At 41.2% G+C, this 26,039-nt stretch overlaps 1 protein-coding gene across 3 annotated transcripts in view; it reads left to right on the top strand.

Annotated features, from left to right (window-relative positions):
* LOC108440494 (rho GTPase-activating protein 6-like) overlaps positions 1 to 26,039 on the top strand; it is a 67,222-nt gene that overhangs the window by 8,529 nt on the left and 32,654 nt on the right. The window contains exon 1 of one of the 3 annotated variants that reach the window (XM_017719377.2): positions 21,725 to 21,859. The exons of the other annotated variants lie outside the window; for them this stretch is intronic. Within the exon in view, the coding sequence (XP_017574866.2) occupies positions 21,809 to 21,859 (51 nt within the window). The 5' untranslated portion in view covers positions 21,725 to 21,808. Of the gene's footprint in view, positions 1 to 21,724; positions 21,860 to 26,039 lie in introns of those variants that run through there. 3 annotated transcript variants of the gene reach the window in all.

The raw sequence follows: 26,039 nt of genomic DNA on the forward strand, positions 1-26,039 counted from the left end.
ATCACATTGATTTATCAGTCTACTCAGGCTTTAGCAGAGCTCAGTAACACTGAGATTAATAACCGATCACATTGATTTATCAGTCTACTCAGACTTTAGCAGAGCTCAGTAACGCTGAGATTAATAACCGATCACATTGATTTATCAGTCTACTCAGGCTTTAGCAGAGCTCAGTAACGCTGAGATTAATAACCGATCACATTGATTTATCAGTCTACTCAGACTTTAGCAGAGCTCAGTAACGCTGAGATTAATAACCGATCACATTGATTTATCAGTCTACTCAGACTTTAGCAGAGCTCAGTAACGCTGAGATTAATAACCGATCACATTGATTTATCAGTCTACTCAGACTTTAGCAGAGCTCAGTAACGCTGAGATTAATAACCGATCACATTGATTTATCAGTCTACTCAGGCTTTAGCAGAGCTCAGTAACACTGAGATTAATAACCGATCACATTGATTTATCAGTCTACTCAGGCTTTAGCAGAGCTCAGTAACGCTGAGATTAATAACCGATCACATTGATTTATCAGTCTACTCAGGCTTTAGCAGAGCTCAGTAACGCTGAGATTAATAACTGATCACATTGATTTATCAGTCTACTCAGACTTTAGCAGAGCTCAGTAACACTGAGATTAATAACTGATCACATTGATTTATCAGTCTACTCAGGCTTTAGCAGAGCTCAGTAACGCTGAGATTAATAACCGATCACATTGATTTATCAGTCTACTCAGGCTTTAGCAGAGCTCAGTAACGCTGAGATTAATAACCGATCACATTAATTTATCAGTCTACTCAGGCTTTAGCAGAGCTCAGTAACGCTGAGATTAATAACCGATCACATTGATTTATCAGTCTACTCAGGCTTTAGCAGAGCTCAGGAACACTGAGATTAATAACCGATCACATTGATTTATCAGTCTACTCAGGCTTTAGTAGAGCTCAGTAACACTGAGATTAATAACCGATCACATTGATTTATCAGTCTACTCAGGCTTTAGCAGAGCTCAGTAACACTGAGATTAATAACCGATCACATTGATTTATCAGTCTACTCAGGCTTTAGCAGAGCTCAGTAACGCTGAGATTAATAACCGATCACACTGATTTATCAGTCTACTCAGGCTTTAGCAGAGCTCAGTAACACTGAGATTAATAACCGATCACATTGATTTATCAGTCTACTCAGGCTTTAGCAGAGCTCAGTAACACTGAGATTAATAACCGATCACACTGATTTATCAGTCTACTCAGGCTTTAGCAGAGCTCAGTAACACTGAGATTAATAACCGATCACATTGATTTATCAGTCTACTCAGGCTTTAGCAGAGCTCAGTAACGCTGAGATTAATAACCGATCACATTGATTTATCAGTCTACTCAGGCTTTAGCAGAGCTCAGTAACACTGAGATTAATAACTGATCACATTGATTTATCAGTCTACTCAGGCTTTAGCAGAGCTCAGTAACACTGAGATTAATAACTGATCACATTGATTTATCAGTCTACTCAGACTTTAGCAGAGCTCAGTAACGCTGAGATTAATAACCGATCACATTGATTTATCAGTCTACTCAGGCTTTAGCAGAGCTCAGTAACACTGAGATTAATAACCGATCACATTGATTTATCAGTCTACTCAGGCTTTAGCAGAGCTCAGTAACACTGAGATTAATATCTGATCACATTGATTTATCAGTCTACTCAGGCTTTAGCAGAGCTCAGTAACTCTGAGATTAATAACCGATCACATTGATTTATCAGTCTACTCAGGCTTTAGCAGAGCTCAGTAACTCTGAGATTAATAACCGATCACATTGATTTATCAGTCTACTCAGGCTTTAGCAGAGCTCAGTAACGCTGAGATTAATAACCGATCACATTGATTTATCAGTCTACTCAGGCTTTAGCAGAGCTCAGTAACTCTGAGATTAATAACCGATCACATTGATTTATCAGTCTACTCAGGCTTTAGCAGAGCTCAGTAACGCTGAGATTAATAACTGATCACATTGATTTATCAGTCTACTCAGGCTTTAGCAGAGCTCAGTAACACTGAGATTAATAACTGATCACATTGATTTATCAGTCTACTCAGGCTTTAGCAGAGCTCAGTAACACTGAGATTAATAACTGATCACATTGATTTATCAGTCTACTCAGGCTTTAGCAGAGCTCAGTAACACTGAGATTAATAACCGATCACATTGATTTATCAGTCTACTCAGGCTTTAGCAGAGCTCAGTAACACTGAGATTAATAACTGATCACATTGATTTATCACTCTACTCAGGCTTTAGCAGAGCTCAGTAACGCTGAGATTAATAACCGATCACATTGATTTATCAGTCTACTCAGACTTTAGCAGAGCTCAGTAACTCTGAGATTAATAACCGATCACATTGATTTATCAGTCTACTCAGGCTTTAGCAGAGCTCAGTAACGCTGAGATTAATAACCGATCACATTGATTTATCAGTCTACTCAGGCTTTAGCAGAGCTCAGTAACGCTGAGATTAATAACCGATCACATTGATTTATCAGTCTACTCAGGCTTTAGCAGAGCTCAGTAACGCTGAGATTAATAACTGATCACATTGATTTATCAGTCTACTCAGGCTTTAGCAGAGCTCAGTAACGCTGAGATTAATAACTGATCACATTGATTTATCAGTCTACTCAGGCTTTAGCAGAGCTCAGTAACGCTGAGATTAATAACCGATCACATTGATTTATCAGTCTACTCAGGCTTTAGCAGAGCTCAGTAACACTGAGATTAATAACTGATCACATTGATTTATCAGTCTACTCAGGCTTTAGCAGAGCTCAGTAACGCTGAGATTAATAACCGATCACATTGATTTATCAGTCTACTCAGACTTTAGCAGAGCTCAGTAACGCTGAGATTAATAACCGATCACATTGATTTATCAGTCTACTCAGGCTTTAGCAGAGCTCAGTAACACTGAGATTAATAACTGATCACATTGATTTATCAGTCTACTCAGGCTTTAGCAGAGCTCAGTAACGCTGAGATTAATAACTGATCACATTGATTTATCAGTCTACTCAGGCTTTAGCAGAGCTCAGTAACGCTGAGATTAATAACCGATCACATTGATTTATCAGTCTACTCAGGCTTTAGCAGAGCTCAGTAACGCTGAGATTAATAACTGATCACATTGATTTATCAGTCTACTCAGGCTTTAGCAGAGCTCAGTAACACTGAGATTAATAACCAGCCAATTAATAACGAACCAGCTTGTCTCACATTGATCAGATCTGTGGGAACCAGATTAAGGCATCGTTCTATTTGAAAGCAGATTATCCAAAATAACTTGAAACTGGGTTCAAACTGGAAGATTTCTACTTTGCCAAATTCCATTCCTTCTTGTGAAGAGCTGAATATGGACTGTTTGAAATAACCAATTCACCCAAAGACGTCGCCCCCCCCTCATAATGCAGGGCTGAGGTCCGTGGCTGTTTCTCTGGTAGGAGCTGCATCTAATCAACTGCATAAAACATCCTCCATATCTCTCCATCTCAGGCCGGTGCAGCTCATCGGTTTACAAACCCGCACAGATTGAGAGGGACGTTCTGAAGTGGATCCAGCCGAGAGGTTGGAGTAGTTGTTAACGCACTGTAAGGCTCAGGTCTAATTGATGTGGCGTTAATCTTGCTCTGGGGTTTGAAGGCCTGGAAATAATGAGGTTTCCCCAAACTAATTTGTTTTTGGTGGGGAAGATTTGCGGCCCTGCATGCAGCGAGGCTGCCGGATAAAGCTTCAGACATCATAAACACAGCTAAGGCTTTTTACCGTCCATTATTCAGTTGTAATTCTTCAAAGGCTGCATTATAGTCATCCTAAATCACACAACCAAACATGTCTGTGAATCCGTAGGCCGTTGGCGTGACTTTGTTTTTGCAAACTGTGTTGTGTGTCTTCCACCTTTCCATGCTTTAGTCATGAGCATTTCTGCCAAAAAACACTCAGTTATGATTTATTTCCTTCTTCTTTTGGAAAGACGACCATATTTTTATGCATTTTTCCTGCATTAAGCACTTTAGACAGTCACACAGTATAAATTTTATTTATTCTATTTTTTACAGCTCACACTGTTTGGTGTCCGGTCATGAACATACAGTCACTTCTCTCTTATATGGCCCACTCTGCAAACTCTATAGATAACAATATATCATACAGTCAAAAAACACATAATAAAGTCAATCAGAGACTCCACGTGGTTTAAGGTATGAAGCTGAAGTTGATATTTAAGGTGGAACGGAAAATCTAAACAAGAAGCAGGTAAATAGGAACCCAGTATGTCTACATTAGGAGGCGACAGGCGACTGCTATTGGTGTCGTGAAGGGATGTAAACACTGTTGATCTTCAAGAAAATATAAAAATATGTACTACACCATATTTCCAAAAGTTCTGGCTTCACACACATATGAACTTGAGTGACCTCCCATTCTTGATCCATAGGGTTTAATATGATGTCGGCCCACCCTTGGCAGCTATAACAGCTTCAGCTCTTCTGGGAAGGCTTTCCACAAGGGTTAGGAGTGTTTATGGGAATTTTTGACCGTTCTTCCAGAAGCTCATTTGTGAGGTCAGACACTGATGTTGGACGAGAAGGCCTGGCTCACAGTCTCCGCTCTAATTCATCCCAAAGGTGTTCTATGGGGTTGAGGTCAGGACTCTGTGCAGGCCAGTCAAGTTCTTCCACACCAAACTGGCTCATCCACGTCTTTATGGACCTGCTTTGTGCACTGGTGTGCAGTCATGTTGGAGCAGGAAGGGGCCGTCCCCAAACTGTTCCCACAAAGTTGGGAGCGTGAAATTGTCCAAAATCTCTTGGTGCTGAAGCTTTAAGAGTTCCTTTCACTGGAACTAAGGGGCCGAGCCCAACTCCTGAAACACACCCCCACACCATGATCCCCCCTCCACCAAACTTTACACTCGGCATAATGCTGTCAGACAAGTACCGTCTCCTGGCAACCGCCAAACCCAGACTCATCCATCGGATTTCCAGACGGAGAAGCGTGATTGGTCACTCCAGAGAACACGTCTCCACTGCTCTAGAGTCCAGTGGCGGCGCTTTACGCCACTGCATTCCACGCTTTGCATTGCGCTTGGTGATGTAAGGCTTGGATGCAGCTGCTCGGCCATGGAAACCCATTCCATGAAGTTCTCTACGCTGTTCTTGAGCTGATCTGAAGGCCACATGAAGTTTGGAGGTCTGTAGTGATTGACTTTGCAGAAAGTTGGTGACCTCTGCGCACTATGCCCCTCAGCATCCGCTGACCGCTCTGTCATTTTACGTGGCCGACCACTTCGTGGCTGAGCTGCTGTCGTTCCCAATCGCTTCCACTTTGTTATAATCCCACTGACAGTGGACTGTGGAATATTTAGTAGTGAGGAAATTTCACGACTGGACTTGCTGCACAGGTGGCGTCCGATCACGGCACCACGCTGGAATTCACTGAGCTCCTGAGAGCGACCCATTCTTTCACTAATGTCTGTAGAAGCAGTCTGCAGGCCGAGGGGCTCGGCTTTATACACCTGTGGCCATGGAAGTGACTGGAACGTTTCTCTTCCATTTGTTGCAGAATACTAATGAGAAGAGGAACAAAATGCAGATGAGAACGGAAAACTCCGAGAACCAATCTATTGTCAGGAAATCATTATTTCGATTACAAATGATGCTACAGCCGTTCCAGACAGAGAATCAGGACAGCACAGTGGGTCTTGCTCCCTCTGGATGGACAGAATGCCCCCCCCCATCGTCTCCCATCACTCAGCGTGATGCCAGCGGGTACAGGCGTCTTTTAGCTGCCATAACAGATCTGGCGGTTAGTGTCTGTGAGTTGGACACGACTAAATCACAGAGAAAACTGTTGTGAAAATTTCAAGTCAACTCGTTGCTCATCACTCGAACACGTGTGCCGCTAAATCACGGCTTCAAATCACGTACTCCCTTAGTTTTACTGGTTGCCTGTTGCTTTGTCGCCTACAGGTGTGAACAGACAGTAAAGCCGACTTCACGCAGTGAAAGTCAAACTTCATGCAACTAGTTGCATGTTGTGAGTTGCCTGCAACATCATTTCCATGCAACTTGACAGCTACACTAAGCAGTTCAAAAACAAGCTGCACACAAGACGTTCAGTTACTACACGCAAGAGACGAAATTTTAAAATCAACTGTCATCCTCACGACGCATAATTTACACATATTTTAGCATTTATAGCATCTTTTTATCTATATATCTGTTTTTTAACTACAGGGAGATTCACTTGACAGAGGCCCTGAATATTCTGCTGTAACTCCACTGCTGTAACAACCTGTTAGGATGAATCAATCAGAACCAAAGAATGCGCTACATATCTAGACGTGTGTGTAATCGATTGCGATGCTGGAAGTCTCTGTTTCCTGCTGGACACATGAAGGGGTACGGGGGTCTGCACCCGGAAGGTGCAAATGGATGTTAAATGATGCGACGGCTGTCCGGCGCCAACCTCATCGCTATATTTATTTATGTATATATATTTATATATATATACACATATATACATATCCTGAGGAGCTCATTGCTTGTTGTTCGGTTCAGTTCGCTTCATCCTAGCGAGAGATATTACAGAACATTCGGGGCCTCTTTCGAGTGAATCTGCCTGTATCTATCTATGGTTCATTAGTATATATTTAAGTTTTGTTTATCTGTTTGCACGTTAAGCCTTTGAAATGGAACGTTTATTGCATCTGACTCTCCTCTTCTGAAATGATGCTTATCCTTTGGATCCCAGACGAATCTGAGCTCTGTGTAAAATCAGGGAGTATCAGGCTGAAGAGCTGCAGCTACAGAAGCGCTCGTTTGTAACAACCTCCCACATCGATCAGTGTTTTCAGTCAGAAACGATGCTGTTCAACGTGATCACATGACGCGTTATTGATGTTTTGATTGGCTGTTTAATGGAACATGAAGTGGAGATGTTTGCAACTGTTGCTGCTGGGTTTCAAGTGAGTTGCAGGAGGCTTCGCATTACGCAGCTCAAGTGCAGTTTAGGCGCATGAAAGTTTTACTGTGTAAAGCCAGGATAAGATGTCTGAGGCAATGATGTGATGATTTAGTTGCCATGCCGACTGGTGGGGTATAGGCTGCCAGCTGAAATGAGTGAATAATGTCTTTAAAATATCGTCTGAATTGCTGCTACTAAGTTACTTATGCATTGAACATAAAACTGTAATTAAAACACGTCAAAAGTGGAAAATTAGTTCAGCTAAATTTTTGTTGTATTAGTGTTTTTTCAGATCTGGCTACAGCAAAAACAAGAAGCAACCAGTGCAAGTGGAGAACAGTTTTTCCGGTTACCGTAGCGACCCTGCATGCTTAAAATCTCCACTTTCCAGCTGTGAAATGCAGCTTTACTGTCATCAGCACTAATTTTTACACAGTTTTGTTCTAGGGTTGGTAGGGCATTGCCCCCGAATTTAGTTACGGCCCCCCGTAGTTAGGGCCCCACACTGATAGCCATAGGATAGACCTCAGTAGCACAGCTTACTCACAGCGAAGCCAGCTACCTGCAGTGACTCTCTGATTGAGCTTTAGCAGAAGCAGATTCTTACTTTAATTTATCTCTCCGTCTCCTCGTCTCTCTGCCTGCGGCGGATCTTCTCCAGAATAGTGCTGCAATAACAACAGGAAGACGGAGCTGACAGTGTTTTCGCCCTCACGCTAAGCCCTGCACATCGCTCTGACAATAATAAGCAAATAAATTCGATCCTGGCCGCGCTCCAGCCGAGCTGCTCTTTAATTGGGATTGTTGCTCAGGCCTTGTTTGGTCAGGCATTGCTACCCCTCGAGTCTACAATTGGGCTGAAACATTAATGCATGAGAAAAGCTTTTTATACAGCTCAGGTTTACAGACGGGAAAAGGTTTTTCTCTCTTTCTGGCTGAAAGTATGCGCCTGTTTGGCTCCTCAGATGTTGAGAGGTTTCTGCTGGAACAAGAAGTTATTTATCTTCAGGCTAAAATAAACCACTGTGGCAGATTATATCTGATTAACAGCACTGCTGAACGTAAACTTGCGGTTCCACCATTGATAATTCACAAAACGGTGCCTCTAATACACCGTAGCTCACTTTAAACATGAACAGGGACGTCTACTCTGGACCTACACTCAGTGGCCACTTTATTAGAAACACCCACCTTGTGCTTCCACTCACTGGCCACTTTATTAGAAACACCCACCTTGTGCTTCCACTCACTGGCCACTTTATTAGAAACACCCACCTTGTGCTTCCACTCACTGGCCGCTTTATTAGAAACACCTACCTTGTACTTCCACTCACTGGCCACTTTATTAGAAACACCCACCTTGTGCTTCCACTCGCTGGCCGCTTTATTAGAAACACCCACCTTGTGCTTCCACTCACTGGCCACTTTATTAGAAACACCTACCTTGTGCTTCCACTAACTGGCCACTTTATTAGAAACACCCACCTTGTGCTTCCACTCACTGGCCACTTTATTAGAAACACCTACCTTGTGCTTCCACTCACTGGCCACTTTATTAGAAACATCTACCTTGTACTTCCACTCACTGGCCACTTTATTAGAAACACCCACCTTGTGCTTCCACTCACTGGCCACTTTATTAGAAACACCCACCTTGTGCTTCCACTCACTGGCCACTTTATTAGAAACACCCACCTTGTGCTTCCACTCGCTGGCCGCTTTATTAGAAACACCCACCTTGTGCTTCCACTCACTGGCCACTTTATTAGAAACACCTACCTTGTGCTTCCACTCACTGGCCACTTTATTAGAAACACCCACCTTGTGCTTCCACTCGCTGGCCGCTTTATTAGAAACACCTACCTTTTACTTCCACTCGCTGGCCACTTTATTAGAAACACCTATTAGAGATATCTACCTCATAGCTCCTCTACACAGGTGTACAGTTACACACTGTAGTCCATCTGTTGCTATCAGACCCCCTCGAACCCTCTAACTTTAAACATGAAAAACCTAGAAACCTCTACTCTGGACCTGCACTCGCTGGCCAGTTTATTAGAAAAGCCCCCAACCCACCTGCTTTAGCTCATCAGCTAATTAGCAAGGCCTTTGTGAAGTGACTTCAAAGCGTGAGATGAAGGTAAACGCTGATCTCCGCAGCACTTTGGCCTGGAAGGTCACCAGTGTGACACACCTGCACTACAGTCTGTAACTGTGCACCTGTATAATGGACCTGTAAGGTAGATGTTTCCAATAAAATGGCCAGTGCATGAAGGCAGGTAGGCATAATAAACTGGACCCTCACTCCCTGTAAACACAGTGGTAAAGTCCATGCTGAGCTTGTCCCTGCTCACTCGCAAGCCATGCTGAGAAATGTTGAAACATCTCGAGTAAAGCGACATCTGGTTTACATGAGGCGAGCTTCAGCTCCTGTTTCTCTCAGCAGGCCCTGGCAGCCCTGCCTGACCACATACTTCATCCCACTGGGGACCGGTCCAGTGGAACCGAGCTTTGTAATAAACTCTCCGTGGAGAAGAGGATGTGCTGTTGTCTTTCAGCGCCGAAATGACCTCGCAACTCAGAGTCAAGTGGCATTTCTGATGTTTTCTTCATGGTTTGTTTCTTTTTCACGCTCTGCTTCTCACAGTACACTGGAAAAGTCTCAGCCTTTGAAGGGCAGACAGTGTGGAAACGACATACACCTTACAGCATATACACTTAACACGGTCGGTCCAGCGGTGAGGTACCCAGCATCAGAGAACCGCTCCACAGAGTGACCAGGCCAGATATATATTTAGCTAGTTTAGTGTTTTTATAGCCCAGAGTGTTTCCATTAAAGGGCAAATGCACCTGAATATTTTCATATGTCCTCACGTTCTGACAGAGACATATTGCTGCTATTTTGGCCTGTTCTTCTCATTTAGCTGCTTGGCTGAAACCAGACCTCCTTTGACTGAAAGTTTTAGCCGTTTTGCTCCCAAGTAAACACAGAGAACACCTTTTAACGCAAAATTACTGTTTATTTTACATAATTATAACATATTGGGAAAAAATTAAACATAAAATGTGGCCTATATAAAGATTATGGCATTTATTGTTTTATTTATTTATTTATTTATTTATTTATTTATTTATTTTTCCAGTTTGCTAGACTCAGCAAATACATAGTAATTGTGCACAAAAATGTTCAGAAAAAAAAGCCTTATTTAAGTTTGTTCCCCGTGGAGGATCTGTCAGTTAGAAAATCACCGGGGCTGTTAGGACGTATGCCTATGACTGTATGTATTTTGGTCAATGACAGGTGTTTAAAAATCTGATGTGAATTTGCATATATTTGCATATATATCCCTGTGCTGAACGTCATCAAAGCGTTTAACTGTCTGTTGTGCTTATTAAACTGTGCTGGTCTGGTTGCGCCGCCTGACTTTTCAGACTAATTTCACACACTTAGACGCCCGTAGGAACCTTTGTCCTTCAACTTGAGTTTCTACTTACATTTAATTCAAATAAATAATCATTATCATAATAATTCCACGTGCTCATGGTTCTCCTGAGGTCAGACCACCTGACCTGGTCAACTGAACTGTCCTAACCACGATTCCAAAGCTACATTTTGCTCCACGAAAGTCACTTGGGGTCTTCTTCATGATGGAATAGCCGGGCCCCTCTTTTGTAAAAGCATGTCAAAACAAAAGTCCGTTGATTTTCGTTGGACAACCTGACATTTGAGGTTATTCAGTGAGCTGAGCACTTTTAAAGCTGCCTTATTTTGCAATATGATTTTAATTTCAAACATAATATTAACCAATAAATTTAAATTTATGGCAAAATGACCTTTTTTTAGTTTGCTAAATCAGTATAGCACATGGGGGCTTCATCACAATGTCAAAACAAGGGTTTATTCCAGCAAACAGTATGTTAAGGATGATGCGCACCCCCCACTAGCCCTGCCCCCCCTCAGCCCTGCCACCCCCCACCCCCCCAGCCCTGCCACCCCCCCCATGCTTACACACTGCTCTCAGTATTCAGGTCGGCTGAGCTTTTGCAGACTGGCTTATGTCTCTGCTGAAGTTTCCCTCTGGCACTGAAGCTTAAAGTTATTGTTTCATGTGGGCGCAGACATTCCACAGACCACAACGGTCTGCTGCCCGCTTTAGCCTTTCTTACACTGCAGACTCCTTTACAGTATAGCAGTGTACAGTATGGACACCATCAGTGACGGACTATAACAGCAAGATCAATGAATAACCGACTCTAAATGTAGGTATTGTGATATAAACCGAGTCCGTTCTACAGTTTCTCATTAGGCTGAATGAATAACCGACTCTAAATGTAGGTATTGTGATATAAACCGAGTCCGTTCTACAGTTTCTCATTAGACTGAATGAATAACCGGCTCTAAATGTAGGTATTGTGATATAAACCGAGTCTGTTCTAAAGTTTCTCATTAGACTGAATGAATAACCGACTCTAAATGTAGGTATTGTGATATAAACCGAGTCCGTTCTACAGTTTCTCATTAGACTGAATGAATAACCGACTCTAAATGTAGGTATTGTGATATAAACCGAGTCCGTTCTACAGTTTCTCATTAGGCTGAATGAATAACCGGCTCTAAATGTAGGTATTGTGATATAAACCGAGTCTGTTCTACAGTTTCTCATTAGACTGAATGAATAACCGGCTCTAAATGTAGGTATTGTGATATAAACCGAGTCTGTTCTACAGTTTCTCATTAGGCTGAATGAATAACCGACTCTAAATGTAGGTATTGTGATATAAACCGAGTCTGTTCTACAGTTTCTCATTAGACTGAATGAATAACCGGCTCTAAATGTAGGTATTGTGATATAAACCGAGTCCGTTCTACAGTTTCTCATTAGGCTGAATGAATAACCGACTCTACATGTAGGTATTGTGATATAAACCGAGTCCGTTCTACAGTTTCTCATTAGACTGAATGAATAACCGACTCTAAATGTAGGTATTGTGATATAAACCGAGTCCGTTCTACAGTTTCTCATTAGACTGAATGAATAACCGACTCTAAATGTAGGTATTGTGATATAAACCGAGTCCGTTCTACAGTTTCTCATTAGACTGAATGAATAACCGGCTCTAAATGTAGGTATTGTGATATAAACCGAGTCCGTTCTACAGTTTCTCATTAGGCTGAATGAATAACCGGCTCTAAATGTAGGTATTGTGATATAAACCGAGTCCGTTCTACAGTTTCTCATTAGACTGAATGAATAACCGACTCTAAATGTAGGTATTGTGATATAAACCGAGTCCGTTCTACAGTTTCTCATTAGGCTGAATGAATAACCGACTCTAAATGTAGGTATTGTGATATAAACCGAGTCCGTTCTACAGTTTCTCATTAGACTGAATGAATAACCGACTCTAAATGTAGGTATTGTGATATAAACCGAGTCCGTTCTACAGTTTCTCATTAGACTGAATGAATAACCGACTCTAAATGTAGGTATTGTGATATAAACCGAGTCCGTTCTACAGTTTCTCATTAGACTGAATGAATAAACGGCTCTAAATGTAGGTATTGTGATATAAACCGAGTCCGTTCTACAGTTTCTCATTAGGCTGAATGAATAACCGACTCTAAATGTAGGTATTGTGATATAAACCGAGTCCGTTCTACAGTTTCTCATTAGACTGAATGAATAACCGACTCTAAATGTAGGTATTGTGATATAAACCGAGTCTGTTCTACAGTTTCTCATTAGACTGAATGAATAACCGACTCTAAATGTAGGTATTGTGATATAAACCGAGTCCGTTCTACAGTTTCTCATTAGACTGAATGAATAACTGACTCTAAATGTAGGTATTGTGATATAAACCGAGTCCGTTCTACAGTTTCTCATTAGACTGAATGAATAACCGACTCTAAATGTAGGTATTGTGATATAAACCGAGTCTGTTCTACAGTTTCTCATTAGGCTGAATGAATAACCGACTCTAAATGTAGGCATTGAGCTATAAACCGAGTCCGTTCTACAGTTTCTCATTAGGCTGAATGAATAACCGACTCTAAATGTACGTATTGTGATATAAACCGAGTCTGTTCTACAGTTTCTCATTAGACTGAATGAATAAACGGCTCTAAATGTAGGTATTGTGATATAAACCGAGTCCATTCTACAGTTTCTCATTAGACTGAATGAATAACCGACTCTAAATGTAAGTATTGTGATATAAACCGAGTCCGTTCTACAGTTTCTCATTAGACTGAATGAATAACCGACTCTAAATGTAGGTATTGTGATATAAACCGAGTCCGTTCTACAGTTTCTCATTAGACTGAATGAATAACCGACTCTAAATGTAGGTATTGTGATATAAACCGAGTCCGTTCTACAGTTTCTCATTAGACTGAATGAATAACCGACTCTAAATGTAGGTATTGTGATATAAACCGAGTCCGTTCTACAGTTTCTCATTAGACTGAATGAATAACCGACTCTAAATGTAGGTATTGTGATATAAACCGAGTCCGTTCTACAGTTTCTCATTAGACTGAATGAATAACCGACTCTAAATGTAGGTATTGTGATATAAACCGAGTCTGTTCTACAGTTTCTCATTAGGCTGAATGAATAACCGACTCTAAATGTAGGTATTGTGATATAAACCGAGTCCGTTCTACAGTTTCTCATTAGACTGAATGAATAACCGGCTCTAAATGTAGGTATTGTGATATAAACCGAGTCCGTTCTACAGTTTCTCATTAGACTGAATGAATAACCGACTCTAAATGTAGGTATTGTGATATAAACCGAGTCTGTTCTACAGTTTCTCATTAGGCTGAATTAATAACCGACTCTAAATGTAGGTATTGTGATATAAACCGAGTCCGTTCTACAGTTTCTCATTAGGCTGAATGAATAACCGGCTCTAAATGTAGGTATTGTGATATAAACCGAGTCCGTTCTACAGTTTCTCATTAGACTGAATGAATAACCGACTCTAAATGTAGGTATTGTGATATAAACCGAGTCTGTTCTACAGTTTCTCATTAGGCTGAATGAATAACCGACTCTAAATGTAGGTATTGTGATATAAACCGAGTCCGTTCTACAGTTTCTCATTAGGCTGAATGAATAACCGGCTCTAAATGTAGGTATTGTGATATAAACCGAGTCCGTTCTACAGTTTCTCATTAGACTGAATGAATAACCGACTCTAAATGTAGGTATTGTGATATAAACCGAGTCCGTTCTACAGTTTCTCGTTAGGCTGAATGAATAACCGACTCTAAATGTAGGTATTGTGATATAAACCGAGTCTGTTCTACAGTTTCTCATTAGGCTGAATGAATAACCGGCTCTAAATGTAGGTATTGTGATATAAACCGAGTCCGTTCTACAGTTTCTCATTAGACTGAATGAATAACCGACTCTAAATGTAGGTATTGTGATATAAACCGAGTCCGTTCTACAGTTTCTCGTTAGGCTGAATGAATCATGTTGATGACTGAAGAGATGAACTGGTCGTCTTTGGACGTCCCATCACAGGTGAAGTTTGGTAGGCCAGGTGTGCTCTGTCAGGTAAAGGCAGGCCTGGACGTGCCCTCATTGTGTTTCTCAGAGAGGCAGCGTGTCCTGCCGCTGATTTGTAGCAGAACCGGGCTGGTTTAATCAGACTGGCTCTTTGAAGCCCCGACTGGATGGAGAGCTTGTTTAGAAAGTGCATCCAAACACAACAAACCGCTGAAACGCTTTTGTGTCTCTTGGGCCGCTTTTGTAGCTGACATGGAGGAACTATTTTTGGGGAAAGAACCTTGACCCAGTCTGTCGGATATGATATATGGAATAATCAATCAACTTTAACACTTCAAAGCCAGCTGTTACATATGATAATTAAAGAACGGTGTAATTTTACATCAAATGCTTCACCTCATTCACACAACATTTTGGGAGAGCTAGTTGTGTTCTGCTGGTTTCTTTGACTATTTGATGTTTTTTTGTCTGTTATCTGGTCTGTTTGATGGTTTTTGACCTGTGTACTGGTCTGTTTGATGGTTTTTGGTCGGTCAACCAGTCTGTTTGATGGTTTTTTGGTCAGTTACTTTTGTTCCATTGATCTGTTTGATGGTTTTTGGTCAGTTACTTTTGTTCCATTGATCTGTTTGATGGTTTTTGGTCAGTTACTTTTGTTCCATTGATCTGTTTGATGGTTTTTGGTCAATTACTTGTGTTCCTTTGATCTGTTTGATGGTTTTTGGTCAGTCACCCAGTCTCTTTGATGATTTTTGGTCAGTTACCCAGTCTGTTTGATGGTTTTTGGTCAGTTACTTTTGTTTCATTGATCTATTTGATGGTTTTTGGTCAGTTAGCCAGTCTGTTTCATGGTTTTTGATCAGTTACTTGTGTTCCATTGGTCTGTTTGGTGATTTTTGGTCAGTTATCTGGTCTGTTTGATGATTTTTGGTCAATTAGCTGGAATATTTGGTGTTTTTTTGGTAGGTTAGCTGGTCTGTTTGCTGATTTAAGGTCAGATGGCTTGTTTGTTTTGTTTGTTTGTTTGTTTGTTTGTTTGTTTGCCAGTTAGCTGATTTGCTTTGCTAGTTTTTGATCAGTCAGCTGGTCTGATCGGAGCTTTTTGTCAGTCTGTTTCGTGGTTTTGGGTCGGTTCTGTTCCACTGGCCTGTTTGATGGATGCACTTATGTCAGTTATGCACTTGCTTACATGTCCTGTCACAACACTGGAAGAGGAAGTGACCTGTACGGTTGACCTGGCCGCTGTAGGACAGAAAGACATTTTCCAGCACACACACACACACACACACACACACACACACACACACACACACACACACACACACACACACACACAGATAATCACCACTTGGCTTCGGACAAACCTTCTGGACAGTACACTCTTAATTATGAAACCCAAACTTTATGAAAATATTGAACAAAGAAATTTAATTATCACAAAATATTTGCAACTATTTCAGATGGACAGTGCAAGATGGAGGCAGATGATCCGCTGTGGCGACCCCTAAAGGGAGCAGCCGGAAGAAGAAGATTTCAGATACATCAAACGTTTCATCGTCCACTTAATGGACAGTGTTAATAAGCACGGTGGAACTTATTTATTAATAAGAAATTAGAGTAAAGTAGTTTTTACCTTGCGGAACTGCACCTGAGCAGATATTTTTACATGCAATATCATTTTTAATTATACTCTAAGCTGAATGTAGGAGCTTTAACGAGGTCTAGGCTGTGCTTGGAGGGCTCCAGCTCACAGCAGCATCGCATAATGATGAATAATGTGTGACCGGATGACCGTCAGCCGTGTTTACTTTGGTCTCTACGGCGTGTTTTATCTCACTGATGTGCTGTTTGGTGGTTGAACCTGTAGAGGGAGCTGTAAGCCTGGGGGAGCTGCTGTGCTCTGAATGACCAGCAGCTTGTCCTGCACTGCGCCAGTCCAGGGCAGTATGATAAAGACACACCAGGCCAGTTTAGGATGGAGATTCGTCCACATTCGTTGTAGGAGATGGACAAAATGGCCTAATGTGGATTTGTAAAGTATAAAAATGTTTTTTAGTGATATATTTTCAAAAATATAATAATTATCGCCTTTAACTGTTTTCATTTAGCACAAGTAAACATTTTTCCAAAGATTAATAATGTAGATCCATGAAGGCTCCTCAGGTTTGACTCACTCTAGTGAAGCCTGTTCTTCATACCAGAGTGAGGACTCATTGCCTCAGAGCTGGTGGAGATCTCTCAGGTGATGGTTCTCCACCTGCTGCATCATTAGGGTGAAGTCTTATGGAGCAATCCTGCTAATACAGCGTGCTGGGACACATCATGAGACACATGGAACATTCACATGGAGTTAACTGTTGGGAATATTTCAGAAAGACCAATAATGAATCACTTACTAAATAGTTCTGTTAAAACTCATCAGTATGTTCATAAACCATAAATCATTTGCCTCCTTTCAAGTGTGTCAGTGAGTAACTTCTCGTTTTCTTCGCTTCGGCTTCTTTATTGCACTTTTTTTGGCAATTTTAGAGGCAAATGATCTGAAAAAGAGAAGAACTTGTAATTTGAATAAGAAGCTGGTTTCAGCCTCAGTACTTAAGTAATGTAAGCTGCTTCTTTTGTAACACTTATGGTGGGTTTACTCATCTCTGGCTGTTAAATAATGTCAGCCTGGCTGTGGCTGCGAAACCGGGACGGCCATATGATTCATTTTCACTCTTTCCTTTCTTTTGTTGTCTTTGTTGAGTGTACGTCATGAGGGTAGGAGAGCATTTCTATCTCACGGCTTCTTTTTCCCATGACGGAGGCGTCGCTCCTGACATTCACTGACGAATCTTTATGAAAATGATTCGAGTGTCGCGTGAACTGAAGCACTGATGTAAAAGATTGGCTCCTCCCACTTCACTGTCAGCAGCACATTCACAGTAATAAAACCATGCTTGCACGGACGAGCGCTGATTTCTTATCTCTGTCCCTTTATCTCTCCTGTTTATCGCACAGACTCTGTTCTGTTGATCATTTGAGCAGGAGCTATGGGAACTTTTCCCATAGATTTTATTCCAGTTTTTAAGTACTGTACTTTAGTAAGCTGGTGCACTTTTAGCTTTAAGTGAAATGAGTCTACACCTTTTTTGTATTCTATACATTTTTCACTACAGAATTGGAGCTTCTTCTGTTTTTCCTTCCTAAATTTAAAACTGTTGGGCCAAAGACTGCCCACATATCAAGACCTCACCCGCATACCCAAACCCCACCTACCTGTCCATACCCCTCTCACATGCCCAGTCTCTGCCCACGTCACATCCCCAATACCCACACATATGCCCAAAGTCTGCCCACCTGCCCAAACCCTGACTACCTGTCCACACCCCTCTCACATGTCCAAACTCTGCCCATGATGCATGCTCAAACTCCATCAGCAAACCCAGATCCCACCCACAAGCCCAAACATAGCCCACATTATATCCCCAAACCCCACCCACATGCCCAAATCCCACCCACAAGCCCACATTATATGCATAAACTCCACCTAAAGCCAAAATACCACCCACAAGACCAAACATAGCCCACATTACGCCCCAATCTCTGCCCACGTCACATCACCAAAACTCACACCTCTGCCCACCTGACCAGACCCTGGCTACCTGTCCAAATCCCTCCCACAAGCCCAAATATAGCCCACAGTACATGCCCAAACACCACCCACAAGCCCAACACAGCACACAGTACATCCCTAAATCCCACCCATATGCCCAAATACCACCCACAAACCCAAACACTGCACAGATTACATCCCTAAATCCCACCCATACGCCCAAATACCACCCACAAGCCCAACACAGCACAGATTACATCCCTAAATCCCACCCATACGCCCAAATACCACCCACAAGCCCAACACAGCACAGATTACATCCCTAAATCCCACCCATACGCCCAAATACCACCCACAAGCCCAACACAGCACAGATTGCATCCCTAAATCCCACCCATACGCCCAAATACCACCCACAAGCCCAACACAGCACAGATTACATCCCTAAATCCCACCCATACGCCCAAATACCACCCACAGGCCCAAACACAGCACAGATTACATCCCTAAATCCCACCCATACGCCCAAATACCACCCACAAGCCCAACACAGCACAGATTACATCCCTAAATCCCACCCATACGCCCAAATACCACCCACAAGCCCAACACAGCACAGATTGCATCCCTAAATCCCACCCATACACCCAAATACCACCCACAAGCCCAACACAGCACAGATTGCATCCCTAAATCCCACCCATACACCCAAATACCACCCACAAGCCCAACACAGCACAGATTACATCCCTAAATCCCACCCATACGCCCAAATACCACCCACAAACCCAAACACTGCACAGATTACATCCCTAAATCCCACCCATACGCCCAAATACCACCCACAAACCCAAACACTGCACAGATTACATCCCTAAATCCCACCCATAAACCCAAATACCACCCACAAGCCCAACACAGCACAGATTACATCCCTAAATCCCACCCATACGCCCAAACACCACCCACAAGCCCAAACATAGCCCACATTATATCCCCAAACCCCACCCACATGCCCAAATCCCACCCACAAGCCCACATTATATGCATAAACTCCACCTAAAGCCAAAATACCACCCACAAGACCAAACATAGCCCACATTACGCCCCAATCTCTGCTCACGTCACATCACCAAAACTCACACCTCTGCCCACCTGACCAGACCCTGGCTACCTGTCCAAATCCCTCCCACAAGCCCAAATATAGCCCACAGTACATGCCCAAACACCACCCACAAGCCCAACACAGCACACAGTACATCCCTAAATCCCACCCATACGCCCAAATACCACCCACAAACACTGCACAGATTACATCCCTAAATCCCACCCATATGCCCAAATACCACCCACAAGCCCAACACAGCACAGATTGCATCCCTAAATCCCACCCATACGCCCAAATACCACACACAAGGCCAACACAGCACAGATTACATCCCTAAATCCCACCCATAAACCCAAATACCACCCACAAGCCCAACACAGCACAGATTACATCCCTAAATCCCACCCATACGCCCAAATACCACCCACAGGCCCAAAAACAGCACAGATTACATCCCTAATTCCCACCCATATGCCCAAATACCACCCACAAGCCCAAACACAGCACAGATTACATCCCTAAATCCCACCCATACGCCCAAATACCACACACAAGCCCAACACAGCACAGATTATATCCCTAAATCCCACCCATACACCCAAATACCACCCACAAGCCCAACACAGCACAGATTGCATCCCTAAATCCCACCCATACACCCAAATACCACCCACAAGCCCAACACAGCACAGATTACATCCCTAAATCCCACCCATACACCCAAATACCACCCACAAGCCCAACACAGCACAGATTACATCCCTAAATCCCACCCATACGCCCAAATACCACACACAAGCCCAAAACAGCACAGATTATATCCCTAAATCCCACCCATACACCCAAATACCACCCACAAGCCCAACACAGCACAGATTACATCCCTAAATCCCACCCATACGCCCAAACACCACCCACAAGCCCAAACATAGCCCACATTATATCCCCAAACCCCACCCACATGCCCAAATCCCACCCACAAGCCCACATTATATGCATAAACTCCACCTAAAGCCAAAATACCACCCACAAGACCAAACATAGCCCACATTACGCCCCAATCTCTGCCCACGTCACATCACCAAAACTCACACCTCTGCCCACCTGACCAGACCCTGGCTACCTGTCCAAATCCCTCCCACAAGCCCAAATATAGCCCACAGTACATGCCCAAACACCACCCACAAGCCCAACACAGCACACAGTACATCCCTAAATCCCACCCACAAGCCCAAATACCACCCACAAACACTGCACAGATTACATCCCTAAATCCCACCCATATGCCCAAATACCACCCACAAGCCCAACACAGCACAGATTGCATCCCTAAATCCCACCCATACGCCCAAATACCACACACAAGGCCAACACAGCACAGATTACATCCCTAAATCCCACCCATAAACCCAAATACCACCCACAAGCCCAACACAGCACAGATTACATCCCTAAATCCCACCCATACACCCAAATACCACCCACAAGCCCAAACACAGCACAGATTGCATCCCTAAATCCCACCCATACGCCCAAATACCACACACAAGGCCAACACAGCACAGATTACATCCCTAAATCCCACCCATAAACCCAAATACCACCCACAAGCCCAACACAGCACAGATTACATCCCTAAATCCCACCCATACACCCAAATACCACCCACAAGCCCAAACACTGCACAGATTACATCCCTAAATCCCACCCATATGCCCAAATACCACCCACAAGCCCAACACAGCACAGATTGCATCCCTAAATCCCACCCATACGCCCAAATACCACCCACAGGCCCAAAAACAGCACAGATTACATCCCTAAATCCCACCCATATGCCCAAATACCACCCACAAGCCCAAACACAGCACAGATTACATCCCTAAATCCCACCCATACGCCCAAATACCACACACAAGCCCAACACAGCACAGATTATATCCCTAAATCCCACCCATAAACCCAAATACCACCCACAAGCCCAACACAGCACAGATTACATCCCTAAATCCCACCCATACGCCCTTAAAGATTATAAACCGTTTACTTTCCGGTCCACATGGTTCATTAAGGAAAACTAAGCCATAAAAACAGCCTTTATTGAAATTTTTAATGTCGCACAAAACATATTGTAAAAGGTATTTACATATCTTACTATTCATCTAACAGCAATTTAGCCCCGCCCATGTAATGAGTGTTTCCGCCCGACTGCTTTTTGACTGAAAAGCTAAATAGAAGAGTAATTTATCAACGCGATGGGCTGTTTGATGTGTTTTGAGGAGCAGACGTGTTTTTCTGGGGTGGCTGCAGTAAATCTTGTAGTAAAAGTTCAGGCACAATCTCACAGTCAGTTCAGCGTGAAGTGTAGAAGCACACACACACTGCAAGTGCAGACTCGTTCATCACTCCTCCTCCTCCTCCTCCTCCGCCCTCGGCCTCTTCCCCCCGGAGCCAACGCTCAGACAGGTCCAGCTCCGCCACAGAGCTCCACAGGCCTCCTCCCCACCGTCAGACTTCAGGAAGAGGGGCTTGTTTTCCAAGAGGTGGAGGCGCAGATGATTTGGAGAGGCCTGCCATCTTGCACAATGGGAGAAAAAGCACAGTGTGTAAGTCACAATATTCAGATTATAGATATTTTACCGCTTTAGAGGAAATGATTTAGGCTTTATTCCGTATGTTCTGCTGTTCAGTACCAGGAGTGATCAGGTTTCACTACTGATTATGAAGCTACTGCAGCAAAACAGACAGACAACACTCACTGAGGCTCTGCCATGATTGCCTGGTGATGTCCTGGTTCATTTAATGTATTAATTATAATATAAATCTGTGATATTTCCAACAATATATAACATAATAGGAATCTGTAGCTCAATGGGTTCTCTTACTATACATTACAATATGAAGAAATTGCTATACTGCTGTTGTGGGAAGAAAACCTCGTATCTCCAAAATAGTAACAGGAGAAGGAAAATACAAGCTTTACTTTTAATGTAAGTCAATGGAACCAGACGACAAAAATGGAGATACGAGGTATTCTTCCGACAGCAGCAATATGTTACCATATAAATAATGTACTAAGCTGCTTTTAAATGAGATATTACACTGTATGTAATTTAAAGATGCTACTATATGTTGTTGTTTATATTAGAAACCATATATTACTGTTTATAGAAACCACAATTTTACCAATTAAATTAGTTACTATATTTTGACATTCAAATGAGCTACTTTACATTAATCTACTGTATTTTACCATTTAAAGAAACTACTTTTTAAATGAGCTAATATTTATGTTGCCTACTATCAGTCACCATTCACAGAAACTACTACATGTCCATATTTAATTCAGCTGCTAAATGTTACATAAACATTTACAGAAACTACTGTTACTATTCAAATGATCTACTATTTGTTTGTTACTGCTGTTTGTTACTACGTGTAGGTGCTATTACTATTGAAAGAAACGACTATATGTCGATATTTATATTAGCTATTGTAAGTTACTATTTAATTAGTATTAAATAATACTATAAGTTACCATTTAAGTAAACTATTGAAATTAGCTACTATATGTTAGTGTTTCAATTAACTACTGTAAGCTACTACTTAAATTAGGAACCATATAACAGTTTTTTAATTAGCTACCGTGAATTACTATTTTAAAGAATTGATTGTTTCTATTTAAATCAGTTACTACATGTTAGTGTTTATATTAGCTACTGTAACTTACAATATAAATTAGCTACTACATGTTACTAATAAAATAAACTATGCATTGCGTTTTAAAGAAACCACAAGTTGTTAAAATTAAAAGAAATATGTGTATGTTGGCATTGAAACTGGTTACTTTATCGTTCTACTTAAATTAGCTTTACTCTTAAATTATGTTACTCTTAAAATCAACTATTACATGTTTTTTTAAATAAAGTACAAGTTGTTAAAATTTGAAGAAACTTTTATATGTTGGTATTTAAACTATTTGAATGAGCCATTTACAAGTTACAATTAAATTAGCTAGTGTAAGTTAATATTTAAATTAGATACTGTATGTTTATATTTAAATTAGCCACACAAAGTTACTATTTAAATAAGATACAATATGTTATTATTTAAATTAGCTGCTGTGGGTTACTATTTGAATTAGTTGTTATATATATGACTTTTTTAACGAACTATTGTAAGTTACTATTTAAATGACTTACTTCTCTCTTTAAATTAGCTACTCACTGTTGTTATTATTGTTCAATTGGCTGCTATTCGTTATTTTGTAAAGGATGTACTAGCTAACAGAGATCAGCCAAACTGGTTTTGTGCTGTTAGGCTATTAGTCCAGTGGAACTGTAGACCGTGGTCAAACTCAGTTTATTGTCTTTTCCTGAAAAAGACGACAGATTCTTCTCTTCATGTATGTAGTGATGGATCAGGAGGAGGTGGAGGTGAAACATGTTGAATCAAAATACTGGCCAAAGTAAAACAGTGGGAGGTTTATTTAGTGCCGGAACTGTGCAGACCGGACAGTAGGTTTTGCTTCAGTGGCATCACCTCCCAGAATTGCTGTTATGGCCGGAATTCGGACAGAAACAACTCCAACACTCCGTTTACAGGTTCTGCAGGGTTGTTTCCAGAAAACTTTGAAGGACAACGTTATCCTCAACAAGAAGTTCACTGTATTTGAGGAACCATCAAAAATACCACTTGCTGAGTCGACCATTTGGACCAAAAAAAAGAAATGAAAGTTGAAAAGGTTGGCTGTCAGAGCCATTTCTAAGTCCAGTCATGCAAAAGTTTGGGCACCCCTGGTCAAATTCCATGTTTTGTCGAGTTTCTAAGTAAATAAGAATTAATAAATCCACTACAGAGAACCTCTACACATTTTAATGCACAGTTGATGTTTACTTGCTGAATGTATTATATTGGAGGGAAATGAAACTTAATCAAAGAAAATCAGACTGTGTCAGTAACTGGTTCAGTGTGTTTACACTTAATAATCTGATAACTACAGTAAATCAGATTGTGTCAGTAACTGGTTCAGTGTGTTTACACTTAATAATCTGATAACTACAGAAAATCAGATTGGGTCAGTAACTGGTTCAGCGTGTTTACACTTAATAATCTGATAACTGCAGAAAATCAGATTGTTTCAGTAACTGGTTCAGTGTGTTTACACTTAATAATCTGATAACTGCAGAAAATCAGATTGTGTCAGTAACTGGTTCAGTGTGTTTACACTGAATAATCTGATAACTGCAGAAAATCAGATTGTGTCAGTAACTGGTTCAGCATGTTTACACTTAATAATCTGATAACTGCAGAAAATCAGATTGTGTCAGTAACTGGTTCAGTGTGTTTACACTTAATAATCTGATAACTGCAGAAAATCATATTGTGTCAGTAACTGGTTCAGCATGTTTACACTTAATAATCTGATAACTGCAGTAAATCAGATTGTGTCAGTAACTGGTTCAGCGTGTTTACACTTAATAATCTGATAACTGCAGAAAATCAGATTGTGTCAGTAACTGGTTCAGCGTGTTTACACTTAATAATCTGATAACTGCAGAAAATCAGATTGTGTCAGTAACTGGTTCAGTGTGTTTATACTTAATAATCTGATAACTACAGAAAATCAGATTGTGTCAGTAACTGGTTCAGCATGTTTACACTTCATAATCTGATAACTGCAGAAAATCAGATTGTGTCAGTAACTGGTTCAGTGTGTTTACGCTTAATAATCTGATAACTGCAGTAAATCAGATTGTGTCAGTAACTGGCTCAGCGTGTTTACACTTAATAATCTGATAACTGCAGAAAATCAGATTGTGTCAGTAACTGGTTCAGTGTGTTTACACTTAATAATCTGATAACTGCAGTAAATCAGATTGTGTCAGTAACTGGTTCAGTGTGTTTATACTTAATAATCTGATAACTACAGAAAATCAGATTGTGTCAGTAACTGGTTCAGCATGTTTACACTTCATAATCTGATAACTGCAGTAAATCAGATTGTGTCAGTAACTGGTTCAGTGTGTTTACACTTAATAATCTGATAACTGCAGAAAATCAGATTGTGTCAGTAACTGGTTCAGTGTGTTTACACTTCATAATCTGATAACTGCAGTAAATCAGATTGTGTCAGTAACTGGTTCAGTGTGTTTACACTTAATAATCTGATAACTGCAGAAAATCAGATTGTGTCAGATACTGGTTCAGTGTGTTTACACTTAATAATCTGATAACTGCAGATAATCAGATTGTGTCAGTAACTGGTTCAGTGTGTTTACACTTCATAATCTGATAACTGCAGTAAATCAGACTGGGTCAGTAACTGGTTCAGAATTCATCAGCGTATGTTTTGAAACGTCACTTTAGCTAAAAAATAAACATGGCTCATCTAGAAGATGAAGAATCTTTAAATCCTTCATTTGGTCGAGTTTGCAGTTATATGTGAACAACATATGCAACAACAGTGGAACTGCTAATGTTTTAGTCACTGTTACAGACGCATTACAGCAGTACATCTTGTGTAATTACACGTGTATCAACTTGAGTTGTTATATAGGTACAGTGCAATTACAGAGTGTTAATTAGCATTATATGACATGATTAGTTACCTTGTTATAACACAGTTATACTACAGTAATAATGTAAAATAAATGTAATATATAAAAAAACTTAAAAAGATCAAAAGGATATGCTTTTGTAATTACAAGAGGCTAATATACATGTGTAATTACACAAGCTGTGCTGCTGTAATCCATCTGTAACACACATTACATCATCAGTAGT

Source organism: Pygocentrus nattereri, chromosome 6 (assembly GCF_015220715.1).
Source record: "Pygocentrus nattereri isolate fPygNat1 chromosome 6, fPygNat1.pri, whole genome shotgun sequence".
NCBI classification, from domain to species: Eukaryota; Metazoa; Chordata; class Actinopteri; order Characiformes; family Serrasalmidae; genus Pygocentrus; species Pygocentrus nattereri.